The sequence below is a fragment of the Cnephaeus nilssonii genome, assembly GCF_951640355.1.
Source record: "Cnephaeus nilssonii genome assembly, chromosome: 10".
Classification (NCBI taxonomy): Eukaryota; Metazoa; Chordata; class Mammalia; order Chiroptera; family Vespertilionidae; genus Cnephaeus; species Cnephaeus nilssonii.
Window position 1 is genome coordinate 7,007,106 of NC_137081.1, and position 22,061 is coordinate 7,029,166.

Genomic DNA, 22,061 nt, shown 5'->3' on the forward strand with positions numbered 1-22,061 from the left:
TGGCCATCTCAGCGCGGGGAAATAGTCACATGGATGCCCAGGTTGCCGTTCTCTGCAAAAAGGTGTGCGATCCTGCCGAAACCGGTTTGGCTCAGTGGATGGAGCGTCGGCCTGCGGACTCAAGGGTCCCAGGTTCAATTCTGGTCAAGGGCATGTACCTTGGTTGCGGGCACGTCCGGGGTGTGTGTGTGTGTGTGTGTGTGTGTGTGTGTGTGCAAGAGGCAGCTGATCCATGTTTCTAACTCTCTATTTCTTCCTCTCTGTAAAAAATCAATAAAATATATTAAAAAAAAAAAAAAAAGGTGTGCGATCCTGGTGTCGAAGATGAGACAGTCACTGCTCAGCATGGCTCTCGCGATTCCCTCCTGAATCGACGGGGGGGGGGGGGGGGGGGGGGGGTCTTCCCACGTCATGCGCCGCCGGGGGCCACTGAGCTCGAGCCGATAAGCAAACGTCTCCGCCTGCGTCCCCACCAGCGGCACGAGGGCGAAGAACCGCGGGTGCCCGGCGCCCTTCTCCTGCTTCTCGAGGACCAGCAGGAAGTGGCGGCCGTGGCAGGACTGCACCGTCACCCAGTCCACGGCCCCGGGCAGGGGGATGTCCGTGGCGAGGAAGACGATGTCCTCCCCGTGCAGGGCGGTGACGGCCTGGTGCTGGCGCATCAGGGGGGCATCACGGCGTCCAGCGAGCCTTGCCACCCGCAGGCCGCGCCGGGGCACGGGCAGGCGAGCCGCCGGAGCGCGCCGAGCTCCTCGTGGTCCGCCTTTGCGTGGGCGTGGGCGGCAGGGCCCGCTCGCAGCCCGGGGCGGCGTGCTTGCCAGGGAAGAGGACGGAGCGGGCCCCTGTCTCCAGGGCCGGGGTGCGGATGGGCCCCGGGGCCCGGCCGGTGGGACAGCGGGTGAGCTCCGGGCGGCAGTTGCCGCAGACCAGGTGGCCGCTCGGGCACTGCAGCGCGGGCGGCGCGGAGTCGGGCACACGGGGCCCTCCAAGGGGCCGGCCAGGTCGCCGCGGGGCGCCGTGGTGCCGCGCAGGGCGGGCTCCTTCTGGGGAGGGGTGCGCTTGGAGGTCCCCGGGGGCCACGCGGCGGAGGCCCGGCGGCTCATCTGCAGGAGCGTGGCCCAGGCGTTCCACATGCTCCAGGGGTGCGTCTGGGGGGGTCGGGAAAGGACCCCAAAGTGCCCGAGTCACGACGCCCGGGGAAACCGAGGCTTCTCCTCAAAGGCCCGAGCCTCCCGGTCCAGCCACTGGCGCAGCCTCCCCGCCGCCCAACGACATAAACAGGGGAGGAGGCTGCGTTCTAGCCAGCGCACAATGCGGGCTGGGCCGGGCCGGGAGAACGCGGGAGCGGAGCTCCGCCACGTGGGCCGCATACCGGGTCCCGGCCTCCCCGGCCTCCAGAGCGCGTGCCCTCGCCCGTGGTTTCCTTTGCTTGTTTGTAATTAATCGGAATAATGGATACTATATAATATATCGGAATAATGTAAACTACAGTATTGTAAGTTTATACCACATTTTTAAATTTTATTTTAATATATTTTTTAGCCGAAACCGGTTTGGTTCAGTGGATAGAGCGTCGGCCTGCGGACTGAAAGGTCCCAGGTTCAATTCCCGTCAAGGGCATGTACCTTGGTTGCGGGCACATCCCCAGTAGGAGGTGTGCAGGAGGCAGCTGGTCCATGTTTCTCTCTCATCGATGTTTCTAGCTCTCTATCCCTCTCCCTTCCTCTCTGTAAAATATCAATAAAAATATATTTTAAAAAAAATGATGAGAGAGAAAGAATCATTGATTGGCTGCCTCCTGCACGCACTACACCAGGGATCGAGCTTGCAACTCAGGGAATCGAACCTCTTGCTTCATAGGTTGATGCTCACCCACTGAGCCAGGCCGTGGGCCCACATTTTTCTTTATCCATTCATCCGGGTGATGGACATGTAGGCTGTTTCCACATCTTGGTCAGTGTGAATTGGACATTCGGTTATTTCCACGTCTTTGCCACTGTGGATGCTGCTGCGGTTAATAGGGAAGTGCTAATCTCTCTTTGAGAGTCAATTTTTGTGGATAAAATATCCGGAGGAGGATTGCTAGATGGAACTGACAGCTCTGTAACTGGTTTTGAGAAATCTCCATATTGTTTTCCATAGTGCCCCCACCATTTTGCATTCCCACCAACGTGGATCAGAAGGTTTTATATATTAGAGGTACTAACTTGTCACATTTGTTTCCTAATTCAATATGCAGTTTTGTGACTTAATGTCAGAAGTCACACGTCATTTGCACAGTATCCTATTGGTTATACAGGTCAGCCCAATTCAGTGTGAGGGAGAACCACACAAATGGGTAAATACCAGAAGATAATAATCATTGACGGCCATCTTGGTGGCTGGCTACCACAATCACCAATTTGGTCAAATATTCTAGAATTCTAGAGAAAAAGTGCCCTGAAAGTTTAATATTTCAGTCATCTGGAGTCAAAGTTGTCTAAGTTTGAACTCTTTATAAATCCCAATAATTTTGTCTATGACAATTTTCATAGCGAATAATTTTCAAATATGTTGAAAATATATGTATAAAATCATATATAGGCCCTAATTTGTTCAACTATGAACATACATCCCCATGCTTCCCTACTGCTTCAACTTTGCTTGGCCTGAAATGAAATCTCCTGCATCTCCGTGATGGTTGATGGAGTCCCAGACTTGGAAACGTTCCGTGGCAGAAAAGGGGCCACCACTTTTGGTATTTCCTCAAGAGCAAGAAAATCTTCCCCCAAAGTGCTCCATCAGATATCCTTTCGTATCTCTTTAGGCTAAATTGGAGTCACATGTTTATTCTTTAAGAAACAAACAAACTGATTTTAGAGGGAGGAAGGGAGAGAGAGACTATTGGTCTAAGCCAGTGGTTTTCAAGCTGATATACAAGCTGAGAAACATGAATAAGAGTATAAGCTCCTTTCCTCAAAGAATAAACATGTCCCTAGTCAGAGAGCTCAATTGGTTAGAGTGTCATCCCCATATACCAAAGATGTGGGTCCAAACCCTGGTCAGGGCATATACCAGAATCAACCACCAAATGCATAAATAAGTGGAAGAATAAATTGATGTTTCTCTCTCTCTCTTTGAAATTCCTTATGATACTTTGGATTTATAAAATATTTTCTTCTAAAACTCTAAGAGACTTCCAGGAATATTTACTTTTATATTTGCTTTCATACTCTAAGACAGTGGTTCTCAACCTTTCTAATGCCGCAACCCTTTAATACAGTTCCTCATGTTGTGGTGACCCCCAACCATAAAATTATTTTCGTTGCTACTTCATAACTGTAATTTTGCTACTGTTATGAATTGTAATGTCTAGAGCTGATGTTCTTAGGCTCTAGAACCGCTAGCAGGGCTGCCTAAGACCATCGGAAAACACAGACATTTACCTTATGATTCATTAACAATAGCAAAATTACAGTTATGAAGTAGCAACGAAAATAATTTTATGGTTGGGGGTCACCACAACATGAGGAACTGTATTAAAGGGTCGCGGCATTAGAAAGGTTGAGAACCACTGCTCTAAGAGGTAGAGAGAAAGAACTGCTGTGCACTATTTTCATTAAAAAAAGAAAAAAAAAAAAGAAAAGAAAAGAAACTTTTATCCCTGACCAGGTAGATCGGTTGGTTAGAGCGTCGTCCCAAAACACCAAGGTTGTGGGTTCTATCTCTGGTTAGGGCACATGCAAGAATCAATCAAGTGGGTGCATCGGTAAACCCTGGGTGCGCGAGGTTTTACTGAAATGATCGCCATTGTGCAAGCTGGGTCAGCCCAAGTGGAACAATAAATTGATGTTCCTTTCTCTCCCTCCCCCTCTCTCTAAAATCAATTAAATTTTTTTAATAAAAAAAGGAAACTTATTTGATAGCTTGTTCAAAGTCTTTGGTCAACAGGCAAGATCATCTCGATTTTCTAGTCCCAGCCCAGAGTTATTTTAAATTTTCTATATTGCCTTTGGGAACACTACTCCTCCTTTAACCAAAATATTCCAGTTTTCACATTATTACATGTAACTTATTATTGATCATGCTCTGTTTTTCTTTTTCTTCTCCCCCCTCCAAATTAACCCTGGTTATAAAAAGATTTTTGCTTAAAGGTCATAATCTGCAGACACAGAGGAAGTAAAATGTGAAGGTTATGAGCTAGAGATATTTCAACCCTAAAGAACAAGGTTTTTCCTCTGAACAAGGCCAGAGTTGACATCGCATGAAACTTTGGACTTTTCAAAGAGACGAATGTGTACTTTGTTTCTGAATTAAAAAGCTAACTTATTCCTTTTTTCTCTTGTTCTTATCAGATGCACTGAAACAGTATAACAAATATGGACATAAGAAGATATTAAGGTGAGCCCCTCGACTATGGGTACCTGATATTTACTGCTCAGGGGCACAGAACATGAGAAATTTTAACTTAATCCTTGGAGATGGGTTGTCCACAGACCTACTTAGGACTCTGCTCCTCACACTCACCCCATGTCTCTTAGGGAGACAACATTTGGGTGTGACTTGTCACTGTATCTAATAAGAGAACTGGTGATTTGCACATGTCCCATTGCTAGACACTAAGTAATTTCTGATTACAGACTGGGTCTTTGCATTCTCCTACTTCAGTGCTGAATACATAGTGGGGATCCTATATAATAAAGAGGAAATGTGCTAATCGACCATCACACCCTCACAAAGATGGCGGTGCCCACAGCCAATAAGGAGGGAATATGCTAATTGACTGTCACACCCTCAAAAGATGGCAGTGCCCACAGCCACAAGATGGAGGCGCCCAGTCCCCTCAGCCCCGCCGGGGGAGCAGGCGTGCGGCACAGCTGGGCCCACCCCGCACACCTGCCTCCAGTGTCCCCCAGTCCCCTCAGCCCCCAGCTGCCCAGCTGACGCCCGAGGTATAGGCAAGCCTCGGATGGCAGCTGCCCAGTGCCCAGCGCCAGCCCGAGGCACAGGCAAGCCTTGGATGGCAGCTGCCCAGCCACCCAGGACTGGCCTGAGGCACAGGCAAGCTCGGATGGTGGCTGCCCAGCTGCCCAGGGCAGGCCCGAGGCTCAGGTAACCAGGGCCGGCCAAAGCTTGCGCTGCCAGCAGTATTAGCAGCAGAGGTGTGATGGGGGCGTCACCTTCCCCTGATGGCTGGGTCACCTCCCACCCCTGAGGGCTCCTGACTGTGAGAGGGGGCAGGCTGGGCTGAGGGATGCCCCCTCCAGTGCATGAATTTTCATGCATCGGGCCTCTAGTTAATAAATATTTGTTGAATGAATAAACCTTTTGTATCTAGAAGATGGTGATGAAAATTAAGAATTAAATCTTTGCTCTTGAAAAGTTACCAGTCTATACATCTTCAATAAAACAGTAATCTTACTTAAGGCAAAGCAACTTCCTATTGTTAAAACTCTCTGAGCCCACGTTCCAAGTGTCTGACAGTTATTCAGTTTTGCACACACTCACTCAGTTTAACCCACTTCTCCTCCGGTCCTCACACCTTCGGATGATGTCTGTGACATGGTTCTCTCTGCATTCTCAATATACCTTTTCGTGTATTTGATGAGATATCTGATGTTTTCTTCTCTTGGAAATCACCCTACTGCATGCACTCTTCACCCACTGTATTCCCATGAGGCATCTATCCTAAAGGCCTCTCTCATCTCAGATCAAAGACTTAAGGTTTCTAAGCAGGGAACAAAAAAAGTTTGCCCAAACTGCCATGATTTCATGACTACAGAGAACACTTAAAACTTGCAACAAAGAACATTTGACATCCTGTAAGATGTACAACTCCCACCAAGGGGCATTCGGTTGCTCCTCCAGCTTTCTGGCTTGCAACACGAGCTGACTTTGTCTAAGGCCCCATACCAGCTGTCCACTGGGTCTCGGATCATTGGCATCTGGGGCCTTGACGCAAACGAACTTGTCATTGAAAGTGTCCTTGGCTTTGAAGACGGCGGAGGGTGGAAACATCCTTGGACACGCTGAGCCCCAGTCCAGTCTGATCTGAGAGTGGGTCGATTTCATGCAGGGTCTTTGGAGTTCCAACAGGGTGTCGGCCCGTTTTCCACTTTGCATGCCTAGGGGGATTTCGGGACAGAGTGATGCTTCCGTAGGTGTGTGTTAGCGCCAGGTTTACTCAAACAGTCGCCATCGTGCAAGCTCGGTCCGACTAACGGAACGAACGTAAGCCCGAGGAGATGGGCTCATGCCCGCAGCGCCGGCCTCCCCACCGCTCTGGGTCCCCGCCGCCGGGTCTCTCCCTCCCTCCCTCGCCGCCCCCGCGGGGCAGCCGCCGGCTGTTCCTCCTCCTAACCGCCTCCCGCCGCCCGCCGGCCCCTTCCGGGCCTCCTCCCCGCCCTCCCGCCCTGCCCCGCGCGGATCGCGCTGTTCCGCCCGGCACCGCCCCTCCCCGGCTCCCGTACCCTGGGCGCCGCTCGGCCCCGCCCCCCGCGCAGGCAGCGTCCCCACATCCGGGTACCGACTCCAGCCGCCCAGACTCTGGCACTATGGTCATGGCGGAGGGGACGGCAGTGCTGAGGCGGAACCGGCCGGGCACCAAGGCGCAGGTACCGTCTTTGCACCTTTCCTGCGGGGGGCCTCTCGGCGCCGAGCGGCGCCGCGGCTGGAAGTCGGCGGCCCCCGAGAGGAGGTGGGGCCGGGGCGCGGGCCGGGGCCCGGGGGCCGGGCCTGCTCTTCCGGAGCCGCAGCCCCTGGGTCTGGCTGCGCCGCGGCGGCCCGCGCGGCCTGCGGAGCCCCTTTCGGAGGGTGGGCGTGAGCGGCGGGCGGGGGTCGCCGAGGCCCGGGGCTGGGAACCTGTCAGGAGGTTCCGCTGGTGCTGGCCTCTCCCCTGAGCCCCAGTTGACCTGCGTCGGAGGGGCGCCGCCGGCCAGGGGGACAGCTCCGGGCTTTCGGGAGGGTCGGGGCTGCCAGGGAGGGAGGGCGTGGGAACGCAGCCTTCCTCGTCCTGGCGTCCAGGTCCTACCTGGTGTAGGGTCCTACCTGGTGTATGGTCCTACCTGGTGTAGGGTCCTACCTGGTGTATGGTCCTAGCGTCCAGGTCCTACCTGGTGTAGGGTCCTACCTGGTGTAGGGTCCTACCTGGTGTAGGGTCCTACCTGGCGGTCCTACCTGGTGTATGGTCCTACCTGGCGGTCCTACCTGGCGGTCCTACCTGGTGTAGGGTCCTACCTGGTGTATGGTCCTACCTGGCGGTCCTACCTGGTGTAGGGTCCTACCTGGTGTAGGGTCCTACCTGGCGTCTACTAGGTCCTACCTGGCGGGTGACGTTCCTGCCCGGCCTCCCCCGTCCAGCCGGTGTAGCCGGATCCGGGTGGCGATCCTGGACTCTGCGCCTCCTCCTGCTGTTTGCCTTTGGCTACCGCTCTCTGCAGCTGTTCTCTGGTCCAGCAAGTTCTCATCCTCGGGCTGCGACTCGTCAGGGATCATTCCTTGTGAATTTCCTTGTGGTTGGTTATGGGTGAAGCACAGGGAATGAACTGATGATCATTTTATTCGCTTTCCGTAGGGCCCTAGTTGGGTGAGTTGGTGCTTATTTAGGTCTTGGTTCTTGGGATTTGCAAAAGAGGGATGCCTCACCTTCTCTAAAAAAAAAACAAGTAGGCATTTAGACTTCATCTGACGAATCTGCCAGCCGAAATGGCTTGCTCTTGAGTAGATGCTCTAAAATTAGAAGAGGTGTGTTAAAATGAAATTTTAAAGAAAAAGTGGTACAAGTGAAAACAACAACAGCAAAACAAACCAGAAACCCATAGAGCTGTGACCCTGTGCCGGAGAATAGCTTTTAGTAGCTTGCACAGAATTTGGGAAAGGGAGTCCTTGCGAAGGAATCTTTGAGATCCAGACACCTGCCCAGATGCATGTTACGGATATGAAAACCGCAGCCCCGAGAATCCACTGTGTTTGCTCAAGGTTCCATAGCTTTGCATTCTTAGTGCACTGGTAACTTTTTCTCTTTAAACAAGTTGCTTCTAGGATTGACTTTTAGAGAATTTGGTTTGAAAGTCCTTATTAGAGTCACATTAAGCTGTCAGTTGCTCTGGCAGTTTCGTTGTCATATTACTGGACATTTAAAAAAATATATATTTTATTGATTTTTACAGAGAGGAAGGGAGAGGGACAGAGAGTTAGAAACATCAATGAGAGAGAAACACTGATCAGCTGCCTCCTGCACACCCCCTACTGGGGATGTGCCCGCAACCAAGGAACATGCCCTCGACCGGAATCGAACCCGGGACCTTTCAGTCCGCAGGCCCACGCTCTATCCACTGAGCCAAACCGGTTTCGGCTACTGGACATTTTTATTTAGGCTTTTTACCCTTTCCAAACTTTCTTTACCTACAAATACTCTCTTAGATATCTTTACTTCTTATTCTGTGGAAACATTGTTTTTTCTTTTATTAAATGATCAACTTTTATATTTTGTATTAAAAAAACAAGAAGTGAACTCACATTCTGATCATTGTCATCCATTTGTATTTACTCAAAAGTTATGAAGTTTGAAAGGAAAGAAAATAAAAATTTTAAATTAATGTAATACATCTGTCTGCTATGAGTAAGTCACATATAAGAAAGCTCCTTTGCTTTTTCCATGCTGTCATAGATCAAGGTTGTTAAATAAAATGTGGCAGAAAAGATTAGGGTTAAAAAAAAAAAAAGACTGCTTACACAGCATGCTGGCTTGTCACATTAATTTCCTTCAGTGAAATGAGTCTATTCCAACATGACTTATTTAGAGCTATCAGAGTAGTGGAGTATCTTCCTACTTTTTTTAAAGATTGGTTAGAATGGGAATTGGCACATAGTTGGTTTTCAATAAATGTTTGTTGACTGAATTAGATGAGAACATTCATCAAACCGGATTTTTGGTTCCTCCTTTCAGTGTTTAAAGTATATCACAGGTGTGATGAGGCAGAATATTTAATTCCCAGTTAACTTTTTTTACATCTTTTCTGTATATTACTATGTGTTTTCTAACATTTTAATAACAAATGGTATAAAAACTAAAAATTTTAAAGGCAAGTATATGCAGAGTGTATTGATAGAAACATTTTTTGAGTATGAATCATATAGGAAGAATTTTAAAATTAATCTTTAATACTATTTAGATGATGTCTAGGAAAAGACATCCTGGAATAATTTCCAGAAAGTTTTCTAAAATTTTATAACATTTAAAAATAAAGTTAGTTCATTTTCATTAATATAGGGAAACTATTTTAAAAAGTGAACAGTCTAAGACACTTACAAAGGTATACCCATCACCTACCTTCAGAACGAAAACATTACTAATATAGTTGAATGCCTAAGTATTACATTCTCTATCTTCTACCCACTCCTCCCAACCGATAATGGTGATCATCCTTTTTCTTTATACTTGTGTTATATATGCATTATATCCATAAGCATGCTTTAGACTTTCTTAAACTTTTTTCATGTGGTATCATACACTGTATTCTTGAATTTGCTCCAATTTTTGCTCAAAGTCTTTGGAGACTTATCTATGTTGATTGATACTTATCCATGTTTACCTATAGGGTATAGATAATTTGTTTACAACTACTTTCTCCCCTATTTTTACCTCAGAGACATTTATTGAATACCTACTATGTATTAGGCATTGTGCTACTACAAAGGATGCATAGGTAAATTTTGCTGAAAAATCAAATGGAAAGGTTCTTAATCATTTAGGGAAATGTTTATGAACTGGATTATTTACAGAGGAATTCAGAACCAATGCAAGATGATCCACAAAAATATCCCCCTTATGAGAAGGCTGTTCTATTTGGTGGCTGTTCTATTTTTGATGGAGCTCATATTTTGTTTATATATATTTTATTTTTAAAATATATTTTTATTCATTTCAGAGAGGAAGGGAGAGGAAGAGAGAGATAGAAACATCAATGATGAGAGAGAATCATTGATTGGCTGCCTCCTGCACACCCCACACTGGGGATCAAGCCCACAACCCGGGCATGTGCCCTTGACTGGACTTGAACCGGGACACTTTGGTCCACAGGCCGATGCTCTATCCACTGACCCAAACCAGCTAGGGCTGTGTAGATATTTAAAACATCATTAGAATTGGAATAATAATTTATAATGTCTGTCTAAAATAAAATAACACTTGTGCTACTAACACTAGCTATTCTCTAGATAAAAACTGATCTGATCAGTGTTATGGTGCCCTGAGATTTTTTTATTTTTATTAATTTTTATTAATCCTCACCCAAGGATATTTTTCCATTGATTTTTAGAGAGAGCGGTAGGGAGGGGGAGAGACACAGAGAGAGAAACATCAATGTGGAGAGAGACAGCTATTGGTTGGGGCCAGGAATGGAGCCTGTAACTGAGCTACAAGCCAAGCTGGCAAATCTTCAGGTGCCTGGAGACTTTTACGTGTAACTTTTTTAGAAGATATTTAACCACCGTAAACAAAAAAGTGGTACTTATCTCCTCAAGTGATACATAAAAGGTTTATGGGAGCCATATTGAAGGATTTGTGGTTGAAAAAATGTAACTTGTAGTTCAATTAAATAAAATCTTGGTGCTCACTTAAAATCTTTGAGAAAAATTTCTTAACTTATTGACTAGAGGCCTGGTGCATGAAATCGTGCATTTGGGGAGGGGAGGGCGCGTCCCTCAGCCCGCCTTGTGCCCTCTCACAGTCCGGGAGCCCTGCGATCAATGGCCCCAAAGAGGTAGGCCCCACCCACCTGCTGCAGCACTGCCGCCGGGTAGCCTGGGCCTCCCTCTTTGGGGTGATCTATTGCGCCCCACAGAAGAAGGCCCCACTCACCCGCCGCAGCCCACTGATTGGCCTCCCTCTGCAGGGTGATCATGGGGCAATGCCCAGGCCCCCGACCAATCGCATTGCACCCACCTTGGCGCCAGAGAGTGTCATAGTGTGGTCGTCCAGATGGTCATTCTGCTATTTGGTAGTTCGGTTGATTTGCATGTTACGCTTTTATTATTATAGGTTATTATAGACTAGTGGCCTGGCGCACTAAAGTCGTGCGTAGGCCCTAGCCAGTTTGGCTCAGTGGATAGAGCGTCGGCCTGCGGACTCAAGGGTCCCAGGTTCAATTCCGGTCAAGGGCATGTACCTTGGTTGCGGGCACATACCCAGTAGGGAGTGTGCAGGAGGCAGCTGATCGATGTTTCTCTCTCATCGATGTTTCTAACTCTCCCTCTCCTTTCCTCTCTGTAAAAAATCAATAAAATATAAAAAAATAAAATAAAAAAAATAAAGTCATGCGTGGGTACCCTAGGCCTAGCCCCGATTAGGGCCATCTTCCCCAGCAGCTGGCCCCGCCCCCTGTCACCACCCATCGGGGTTCCCACTTTGCCATCGGGTGATTGGAACCTGACGGCCGGGGGGGGGGGGGGGGGGGGGGGGGCGAGGTACCAAGAGGTAGGCTGGTCCCGCCCCCTCGTGGCCCTGTCTCTGTGACGGGTCGCCCTCTGTGTGTGGGGCGACTGGTGGAGTGGGGGCCTTGACCTGGCGCTGCCTGCATCCCCTGCCATCCACCCCCGAGTCTCTGTTTGCCATCAGGCGATCAGAGCCTGCCGGACGGATGGAAAGACCAAGAGGTCAGCCCTTCTGCCTGCTTGCCAATCCCGCCGCCCGCCACCACCCACCCTGGTTCCCCGTTTGCCATCGGGCGATTGGAGCCTGTCAGACGGGGGAGAAGGGACCAAGAGGTCGGCCATTCTCACCCGCTTGCCGGCCCCACCCCTGCCATGGGTTGCCTTCTGTGTAGGGTGACCGGTGGGGTGGGGATCTTGGCCTGGTGCTGCCCGCATCTGCCGCCACCCACCCCCAGGTCCCCGTTCTCCATCGGGCAATCGGGGCCTGTGGGCCAGGGGGAGGGACCAAGAGGTGGTCAGTGGCTGGTCAGGCGGTCATTCTGGTCGTTCTGCTGTTATGGCCTCTGGGCTTTTATTATATAGGATAACCACAATGCTTACAATATGAGCGCTTTTCCTCTCCTTTAGTATAACTTTGGATTTTTATTAAGAATTGAAGTTAATCATAATGGTGTTGCATCTTGTGTTTTAACCATAAATTTTTTTATAGGATTTCTATAATTGGCCTGATGAATCCTTTGATGAAATGGACAGTACACTAGCTGTGCAGCAGGTAATAACAATAGTTTCTTTTGCAACACCAATAAACTAGTCATTTGACCTTCCTTGGAATAGTTAAGTATTCCTATGTCTTTTTTTTTTTAAGTAAATCTTTATTGTTCAGATTATTACAATTGTTCCTCTTTTCCCCCCCATAGCTCCCCTCCACTAGGTTCCCACCCCATCCTCTGCCCTTACCCGCCCCCCCCCACTGTCCTCATCCATAAGTGTACGATTTTTGTCTAGTCTCTTCCTGCACCCCCCACACCCCTATCCCCCTGAGAATTTTCAGTCCACTCCCTCTCTATGCCCCTGATTCTATTATATTCACCGGTTTATTCTGTTCTTCAGATTTTTTATTCACTTGATTTTTAGATTCACTTGTTGATAGATATGTATTTGTTGTTCATAATTTTTATCTTTACCTTTTTCTTCTTTTTCCTCTTTTTAAAGAATACCTTTCAGCATTTCATATAATACTGGTTTGGCGGTGATGAACTCCTTTAGCTTTTAATTATCTGTGAAGCTCTTTATCTGACCTTCAGTTCTGAATGATAGCTTTGCTGGGTAGAGTAATCTTGGTTGTAGGTTCTTGCTATTCATCACTTTGAATATTTCTTGCCACTCCCATCTGGCCTGCATAGTTTCTGTTGAGAAATCAGCTGATAATCGTATGGGTGCTCCCTTGTAGGTAATTAACTGTTTTTCTCTTGCTGCTTTTAATATTCTCTCTTTGTCATTTGCTCTTGGCATTTTAATTATGATGTGTCTTGGTGTGGTCCTCTTTGGATTCCTTTTGTTTGGGATTCTGTGCGCTTCCTGGACTTGTAAGTCTATTTCGTGCACCAGGTGGGGGGAGTTTTCTGTCATTATTTCTTCAAATAGGTTTTCAGTATCTTGCTCTCTCTCTTCTTCTGGCACCCCCATTATTCTGATGTTGGTGCGCTTGAAGTTGTCCCAGAGGCTCCTTACACTATCTTCATATTTTTGGATTCTTTTTTCTTTTTGCTTTTCCGGTTGGGTGTTTTTTGCTTCTTTGTATTTCAAATCTTTGACTTGATTCTTGCGTTCCTCTAGTCTGCTGTTGGATCTCTGTATATTATTTTTTATTTCAGTCAGTGTATGCTTAATTTCTAGTTGGTCCTTTTTCATATCCTCAAGGGTCTCGCTGAATTTATCAGCCTTTTCTAGGAAATTCTTGAAAAACCTTATAACCGTGGTTTTGAACTCTATATCCAGTCGTTTGCTTTCCTCCATTTCTTTCATTTTGGCTGCTTCCCTGTGTTGATAGAGTGGCTTTGTGTGGTAGGTGTCCTATAGGGCCCAGTGGCTCAGCCTCCCCAGTTACCTGAGGTGTTCACTCTTGGTGCACCCCTTTGTGGGCTGTGTGCACAGTCTTGTTGTAGTTAAGTCTTGATTGTTGTTGGTATCACTGGGAGGAATTGACCTCCAGGCCAATTGGCTGTGAGGATCAGCTGTGTCTATGATGGGAGATCTGTGCTGGAGACACCCTTATGAGACAAGACTTGCAAAAGCCTCTGTGCTCAGCTTGGATGGGGCGGAGTCTCAGGGCGGAGCAGACAGCAATGGCTTCCTGTCAGCCCTGGCCTAAGAGGCCCCTGGGTCTCAGTGTCCCGTGGTAATCGCTGCAAGCACCTCTGAGAGAAAGCTGCCCTCAAGTTTCGCCCGCTGCCAGACAGTCCAATTTCTCCCCGAATGAGTCTGGGTCCCCAGAGTCTCGCCCGGAACTGAAGTTCAGAGCAGTCAGGAGCTTTTGTCTCCCTCCCGATTGAGAAAGCCAGCCGCGTACTCAGTTGTCAGCCCTCCGCGCGCACGCCTTAATACCTCTGCCTTCCGCAGCTCCTGTGAGTCTCAGTGTGCTTTTCTCTTTCCTTCTAGTTGTAGAATTTCCATTCAGCCAGCCTTCCTGTGGTTCTGGATGATGTCCGTTTTGTCTTTTAGTTGTAGTTTTGAAATTGTTGTGCGAAGCAGCAGTTTAGGTGTTTACCTATGCTGCCTTCTTGGTTTCTCCTCATTCCTATGTCTTTAGCACAAACCAGAATCCATGGAATTAATGGATGGCTATTTAAAACTTTTGTCAACCTTCATTTTGTTTTAAGATGGCATATTAAACTATAATCAAACCTAAATATATTTTAATATCTTAAAATATGTTAATCTGTACTATATTAGTGTACCAAATTTGATTTTACAGTGAACTTAATTCAAAATTAACTGAATACTAAATTAGAATAACATTAAATAGAAATAGCATATTGATTTGGTGACTGAACACTTGCGAACATGTACCTAAGCTTTACTTTTTTTTTTTTTAACCATTTTTTAAAATCCTCACCCGAGGATATGTTTATTGATTTTAGAGAGAGAAGTGGGGGGTGGGGGAGAAACATCAATTGGTTGCCTCCTATATGTGCCCCTACTGGGAATTGAACCCTCAACCTTTTGGTGTACAGGATAATACTCCAACCAACTGAGCCACACAAGCCAGGGCAGGATATTCTTTTTTATTTTATTTATTTATTTACTTTTTTTTTGGGGGGGGGCGTGCACATGATATTACTAAATATTCTTATTGAGAATCACATTGTGAACTAGTTGGGTTAAAAAAACACACACACCAGCTGGTCATTTTTTCAAAATGAATAAAATCTGGAATCTGGGGAAAAAATAATTTCCATAGCTAATTATTAAAACACTAGAGGCCTGGTGCACGAATTCGTGCATGGGTGAGGTCTGACCAGCCTGCCCCTGATTGGGGTGGGGAGGCAGATCAGGGGTGTGGCCGGCCAGGGGGAGGGGCCAAGGGTGGTTGGCCAGCAGGCGCCGCCCCCTGGTTGAACTCCCAGTCGAACTCCTGGTGGAGGGGACAGTTTGCATATTAGCCTTTTATTATATAGGATCACATTTAAGGTGTAATAAAAGGATGCCTGAAATTACGTGTAATAGTAAATTGGACGAGGCATTGGTTAACTTTTTAAAAAAAACATTTTTATTGATTTTAGAGAGGAAGGGAGAGGAATAGAGAGAGGGAAACATCAATGATGAGAATCATTGATAAGCCCGCAACCCAGGCATGTGCCCCTGGCCAGAATCTGTGACCTTTCAATCCGCATGCTGATGCTCCATCCACAAGGCCAAACCAGCTAGGGCTTGGTTAACATTTTTTTTTTTTTAATATATTTTATTGATTTTTCACAGAGAGGAAGGGAGAGAGACAGAGAGCTAGAAACATTGACGAGAGAGAAATATCAATCAGCCGCCTCCTGCACACCCCCGACAGGGGATGTGCCCGCAACCAAGGCACATGCCCCCGACCGGAATCGAACCTGGGACCCTTCAGTCCGCAGGCCGACGCTCTATCCACTGAGCCAAACCGGCCTCGGCAACATTTTTAAAGAGAAAATGTGCAATAACAATAGGCTGTTTGGCATTGTCTAATGGCCAGATAATAAAAGTAGATAGCTATTTGGATTTATTGTTATTTGGAGATCTTAAGGAATAAAACACAAATACAGTTGAGTTCTTTGAGCTTTAAAAATAATTCATAATCATTATAAAAATCTTTAAAATGGATTTAGTGTATTAGGTATTTAGCACAGGAAATGGAAGAGCATTCCTGAATGAATGGTTTTGTGCATTGCCTTTTTGTATGTGTGTGAGACGTTATCTTTCTTAAAATATCTTTTTAATTGTTTTCAAAGAGAGGGAGAGAGAGCGATAGAAACATCAGTGATGAGAGTGAATCATTGATTGGCTGCCTCCTGCACACCCCCTACAGGGGATCGAACCTGCAACCCAGGCATGTGCCTTGACCGGGAATTGAACCTGATCTCCTGGATCATGGGTTGATGCTCAGCCACTGAGCCACACCAGCTGGGCTCTGGTAGTTTAATTATGTGTCTGGGCATGGATTTCTTTGGGTTTTCTTTCTTTTTTTAAAATATGTTTTTAATTAATTTCAGAGAGAGGAAGGGAGAGGGAGTTAGAAACATCAATGAAGAGAGATAATTATTGATGGGCTGCCTCCTGCACGCCCCCTACTGGGGATCAAACCTGCAACCCGGGCATGTGCTCTGACTGGGAATTGAACTGAGATCTCCCGGTTCATAGGTCAAAGCTCAACCACTGCAATTTGCTGGCCGGACTCTGGGTTTTCCTGTTTGGCATTCACTCTGCTTTTTTTATTGTGATTAAAAAATATATAAAATTTACCACTTTTTCCCATTTTAAGTGTACAGTTTTGTGGTATTAAGTAGATCCACATTTTATGCAGCCATTACCACCTCCATCTATCTTGAGAATTTTTCATCTTGTCCCACTGAAACTCTGTACCCATTAAATAATCACTCCCCATTAGCCTATTCACCTTCTTGAATTTGTAGGTTTATGTCTTTTCCTAACTTGGAAACTTTTTAGCCATTATTTATTCAGATATATTTATTAGCGCCACATGCTTTTTCTTTTTGTGGGATGATGGTGATTAAATCTTTTGTTATTGTCTGACAAGTTCCTGAGACTCTGTTTATTATTATTTTTATTCCTTTTAATTTCTGTTGTTCAGATTGGATAATACCTATTTATCTACCTACAAATTTATTGATTCTTTACTGTGTCATCTCCATTCTGCTATTGAGTCCAGTGAGTGTTTTACTTTGGTGGTTGTGTTTTCCAGTTCTAAAATTTCCATTTGGCACCCAGTTGGTGTAGCTCAGTGGTTGAGTGTCAAACTGTAAACCAGGAGGTCACAGTTTGATTCCCGGGCGGGGCATATGCCTGGTTGCGGGCTCAGTCCCAGTATGGGGCGTGCAGGAGGCGGCCAATCAGTGATTCTTTCTCATCATTGATGTTTCTATCTCTCTCTCCCTCTCCCTTCTCTGAAATAAATAAAAATATATTTTTAAAAAAGGAATAAAAATCACTGTAGCAATAGAAAATTAAAAAAAAATTCCATTTGGCTCTTTTTATCTTTATTGATACTTTTGTTTCAAGTGTTTGTAATTTTACATTCAAGCAGTTTTTAAATAGCTGCTTTAAAGTCTTTGTCAGGTAATTTCCAATATCTGTGTCATCTTGTCATTGGTGTCTTGTGCTTGTTTTTCCCCATGATAATTGAGATTTTCATGTATTCTTTGTATGCCAACTAATTTTGGATTATATCCTGGACGACATTTTGAATATTATGTTTACATTCTGGTCTTATTTAACCCAATGGAGAATGTGATGTTTTTGTTATAGCAGGCATTTGACTTTGTTAGATACAGTTTGCAAGTTCCAACTGAACTGAGATTCCAGTGTCAGTTTAGTTTTCAAAACCTTTTGCATCTGTTGTGTGTGCGTGCGCACCAACCTGTTGTCGGCCTAGGTGGAGGTATATCCATTAGCTCAGTTCTCAGAGTCTGTCAGATATTAATTAGGATAAGATCCATGCATGCACTGTGCACACATCAGGATTGCACCCAGGAATTCATAACCAGCTTTATGGGATTATTTACTTTAAAAAAATGTTTTCATTGATTTTTAGAGAGAGAAAGGAAGAGGGGAGAGAGAGAGGGAAAGAAAGAAAGAAAACCATGCCTCCTGCACACCCCTTACTGGGGATTGAGCCCAAAACCTGGGTATGTGCCCTGACCGGGAATTGAACCATGACCTCCTGGTTCATAGGTCGATGCTCAACCACTGAGCCATGCTGGCCAGGCAAGAGCAGTTTTTTTGTTTGTTTTTTTAAATATATTTTATTGATTTTTTTACAGAGAGGAAGGGAGAGGGATAGAGAGTTAGAAACATTGATCAGCTGCCTCCTGCACACTCCCCACTGGGTATGTGCCCACAACCAAGGTACATGCCCTTGACTGAAATCGAACCCGGGACCCTTGAGTCCACGGGCCGACGCTCTATCCACTGAGCCAAACTGGTCAAGGCAGTTTTTTTGTTTTTTTAAAAATATATTTTATTGATTTTTTATAGAGAGGAAGGGAGCGGGATAGAGAGGAAACATTGATGAGAGAGAAACATCGATTAGCTGCCTCTTGCACACTCCGTACTGGGGATGTGCCCGCAACCAAGGTACATGCCCTTGCCTGGAATCGAACCTGGGACCCTTCAGTCCTCAGGCTGACACTCTATCCACTGAGCCAAACTGGTTAGGGCAAGCAGTTTTTATATGTTAAAAAATTATATATGTTTAATATAAGATTTTCCATGTAGTGTAATATTTTAATTAACTATAAGAACTTCTTTGTTTATAGTATATTCAACAGAACATAAGAGCAGATTGTTCCAATATTGACAAAATCCTTGAACCACCTGAAGGCCAAGATGAAGGTGTATGGAAGTATGAACATTTAAGGTAAGTCCTTATGGTATATCAAAATAGTAATAATACTTATTAGTAAAAAACTAGAGGCCTGGTGCATGAAATTCGTGCACTCGGGGGGTGGGTGTGTCCCTCAGCCTGACCTGTGCCCTCTTGCAGTCAGGGAGCCCTCGGGGAATGTCCGACTGACGGCTTAGGTCTGCTCCTCCTGGGGAGCGGGCCTAAGCCGGCAGTCGGACATCCTTAGCACTGCCGCGGAGGTGGGAGAGGCTCCCACCACCGCTGCTGTGCTCGCCAGCCATGAGCCCGACTCCTGTGTTGAGCATATGTCCCCTGGTGGTCAGTGCACGTCATAGTGACCAGTCATTCCGCTGTTTGGTCAATTTGCATATTAGCCTTTTATTATATAGGATAATCTTTAATATTAATTATGAATTACAAATAAAATCATTAATTGCAGATCAAAAAGCAAATTCTAAAGCTTTTATATTTTCAGTGTTATAAAATTTTCAACTTTGATATTTACTGATTATTTTTTACATTTATGGATTTGGACCTTATGTTTTTACACAGTTTTCCTTAATCATATCCTTTAACCACAAATGCATTATTTCTATTTACCTACTCATGAATAGCTATCTCTCTCTCTAGAGGATCATGTCAAGCTCCGGGTATAAGCTTGGTATCTGATGAGTTACCTATTAACTACTGTGAACTTTAGTCTTCCCTTTGGAAAATATAGATTAATTGTAATCCTGCAATAAGGAGTTTTGGAGCTTTTCATAATATCCTTTGAATGAGAAAATTGATGATGAGTGAAGGACTAGTTAACTAGAATTAACTTTAGAAGCAGCTATATCCTGAAGTTACTAGATGGTTTCTTGAATTTATCAACTTTCTAGTATAAATGGGAGTTGGGATGAGTTGATAGGTTAAATATGGAGAATGCAGAATGGATATATGTTCATCGGGGTTTGTTACTTTTGAGTTGATTTAAACATAATAAATGTAGTATGACTTTTCTCCAGTAACTTAGACCACATTTTCTGTGATGAGTGCCTCAATTTGTAGATGAGGTACTTTTTAAAATTGATGTTGCAGGCATGTTGTCTAGATTTTGTTTGATGGGGAAACACAGTAGTGAGTAACTAATTCGATAGATTTTTTAGAGGGAACATTTAGTATTTTGACAGTTAATGAAGTAAGTTATTTTTGTGTCATAAAGTAGTTTTTGAGCACTTAACAATGTTCCAAAAATTGTTCTAGGCTTGTAATTCTCAATTTGGAAATTTTAGAAGGAAAAGATGTCATGAAAAAAAATGCCCATGATCTGTTCAGTGACAAAAAAGCAAGTTACAAAATTGTGTATATGATCCCAATATATTTAAAATCATCATTATATATAAAATCAAATTTGCTATAAACAATAATTATATTTTCGGAAGAGGTGGTGGAATTATGGAAGACGTTCTTCTATGTTATGATTGAAGGTTTTACGAAGACATGTTTGTAGTCATAACAAAACTTGTAAAATATGTAGAGGTATTAAAAGAAAAAGTGTAGTCTTTTTTGTATATCTGTTTGTATATGGATATATAAACGCATATAATTTTATACGTAACTGGAATCTTACTGTGAGTATAAATATATATCCTTTGCCAACATTTTATTACTCTTCAGTTGCTAATCATTTAGAATGTTAAAAAAAGTTTTTTTTATGTATATGGTTTCTGTGAACATCTTTGTACATATATCTGCATATTATTCCGATTATTTAATTAGAATTGGTTCTTAGGAGAATGACTTAATAAAAAAATATACATTTTCTAAGTGTCCTGGTAAATTTTTCTAAAATACTTCTCAGTAAAATTGTATCAATTTTCAGTGTTAAGAGTGATCAAGTTCTTGAACTCTGATATTGAACTTTTTTACGATCATTTGTTTTGAATTTTGAGGGAGGATGGATGGTACTGGTAGGGTTCTGTATTTTAAATTAATATTCTAAATATAATGTGGAAAATACATAAGACTTTTCATTTATATATTTGAATTTTTAGGCAATTCTGTCTTGAGCTCAATGGACTTGCTGTCAAACTTCAGGTAATATTTTCAAGTTAAAGTTATAATTGAAAGTTCTCATTATTCCCCTAATTTTATAACTTAATGTGCTTACAAGACTTATCTAAGATTTCTAATAAGAATTGTACATGGAAATGTAGTAACCCCAATGATAAACTTTTTAATTGCTTTACATATTAAATGTAACCTTTTAACAGAGCGAATGCCATCCAGACACATGTACTCAGATGACAGCGACTGAGCAGTGGATTTTTCTTTGTGCAGCTCATAAAACTCCAAAAGAGGTGAGAATTCATAAAGCAGAATGACTAATAAAATGGCCATAACCTACATTTGTACAGACTGTGGTAGACAAGTTTTTAGGGGCTTTAGTTCACTCTTTATTTTGCCAGTTGGTTTCGTGTTCTTTGCTGCAAAGTTATTGCCACAGTGCTGTTTTAGAATTTTTTTTTTTAAAATGTATTTTTATTGACTTCAGAGAGGAAGGGAGAAGGAGAGAGAGATAGAAACATCAGTGATGAGAGAGACTCATTGATTGGCTGTCTCCTACATGTCCCCTACTAGGGATTGAGCCCGCAACCTGGGCATGTGCCCTTGACTGGAATTAAATCCGGGATCCTTCAGTCCGAAGGCTGACACTCTATCCTCTGAGCCAAACAAGCTAGGGCAGGATTACTTATAATTAGTATCATTTTTCATAATTGGGCAGTTATATGGAGAATGGATAAACAGATTGTGGTATATACATACAAGGGAATATTTTTTAGCCATGAAAAGGAATGAAGTTCAGATATATGCTACAGCATGGATGAACCTTGAGGACATTATACTGAGCCAAATAAGCCAGACACAAAGGGATAGCTATTTTATGGATTCTACTTATATGGAATATCTTGAAAGGGCAAATTTATAGAGACAATAGATTAGAGAGGTTACCAGGGACCGGGGGGGTGAGGAGCATGGGAAGGTATTGATTGATGGTATAGAGTTTCTGTTTGGGATGATGAAAAACCTTTGGTTAGAAACAATGGTGTTGGTTGCATGACACTGAATGTAATTAATGCCACCGACTATACATTTAAAAATAGTTACAATGGCAAATGTTGTGTACTATATATTTTACCACAATTTTTAAATCATCACCGGGGGATATTTTTTCCATTGTTTTTTAGAGAGAGTGGAAGTTAGAGAGGGATGAGGGGAAAGAGAGAAACATCTCACCTGAACCTGGGCAGGGATTGAAACCTGGGACCCAGGTATCTGCCCTTGACCGGAAATCGAACCCAAGACCCTTTGGTACACCCTCTGCCCAGGCCTTCACCACGCTATTGTCTGTGGCCATGGGTTATGCATATATGCATACAAGTTCTTTGGTTGATCTCTTCCCACCTACCCACCCACCCACACCTTCCCTCGGAGATTCCACATTCTGTTCAATGCTTCTGTGTCTGGATTTATTTTGTTCATGAGAGTCCAC

The 22,061-nt window shown here is 44.5% G+C and overlaps 1 protein-coding gene and 1 pseudogene across 3 annotated transcripts in view; one reads left to right on the forward strand and one right to left on the reverse strand.

Annotated features, from left to right (window-relative positions):
• The window catches only part of LOC307106116 (MOB-like protein phocein), a 40,008-nt gene that overhangs the window by 12,848 nt on the left and 5,099 nt on the right, over nucleotides 1-22,061 (forward strand). The window contains exons 1-5 of one of the 2 annotated variants that reach the window (XM_079782228.1): nucleotides 6,487-6,593; nucleotides 12,122-12,184; nucleotides 18,438-18,538; nucleotides 20,563-20,605; nucleotides 20,782-20,868. In XM_079782228.1, coding sequence (XP_079638354.1) covers nucleotides 6,534-6,593; nucleotides 12,122-12,184; nucleotides 18,438-18,538; nucleotides 20,563-20,605; nucleotides 20,782-20,868 — 354 coding nt within the window. In that variant the 5' untranslated portion in view covers nucleotides 6,487-6,533. Of the gene's footprint in view, nucleotides 1-6,486; nucleotides 6,594-12,121; nucleotides 12,185-18,437; nucleotides 18,539-20,562; nucleotides 20,606-20,781; nucleotides 20,869-22,061 lie in introns of those variants that run through there. The other variant, XM_079782230.1, reaches the window with a different exon arrangement.
• LOC307106275 (E3 ubiquitin-protein ligase SIAH1-like) lies at nucleotides 9-6,102 on the reverse strand (annotated as a pseudogene). Its single transcript has 3 exons — nucleotides 5,893-6,102; nucleotides 313-1,458; nucleotides 9-72 (listed from the first exon to the last, which is right to left on the reverse strand). The product of its transcript is annotated as an E3 ubiquitin-protein ligase SIAH1-like (transcript).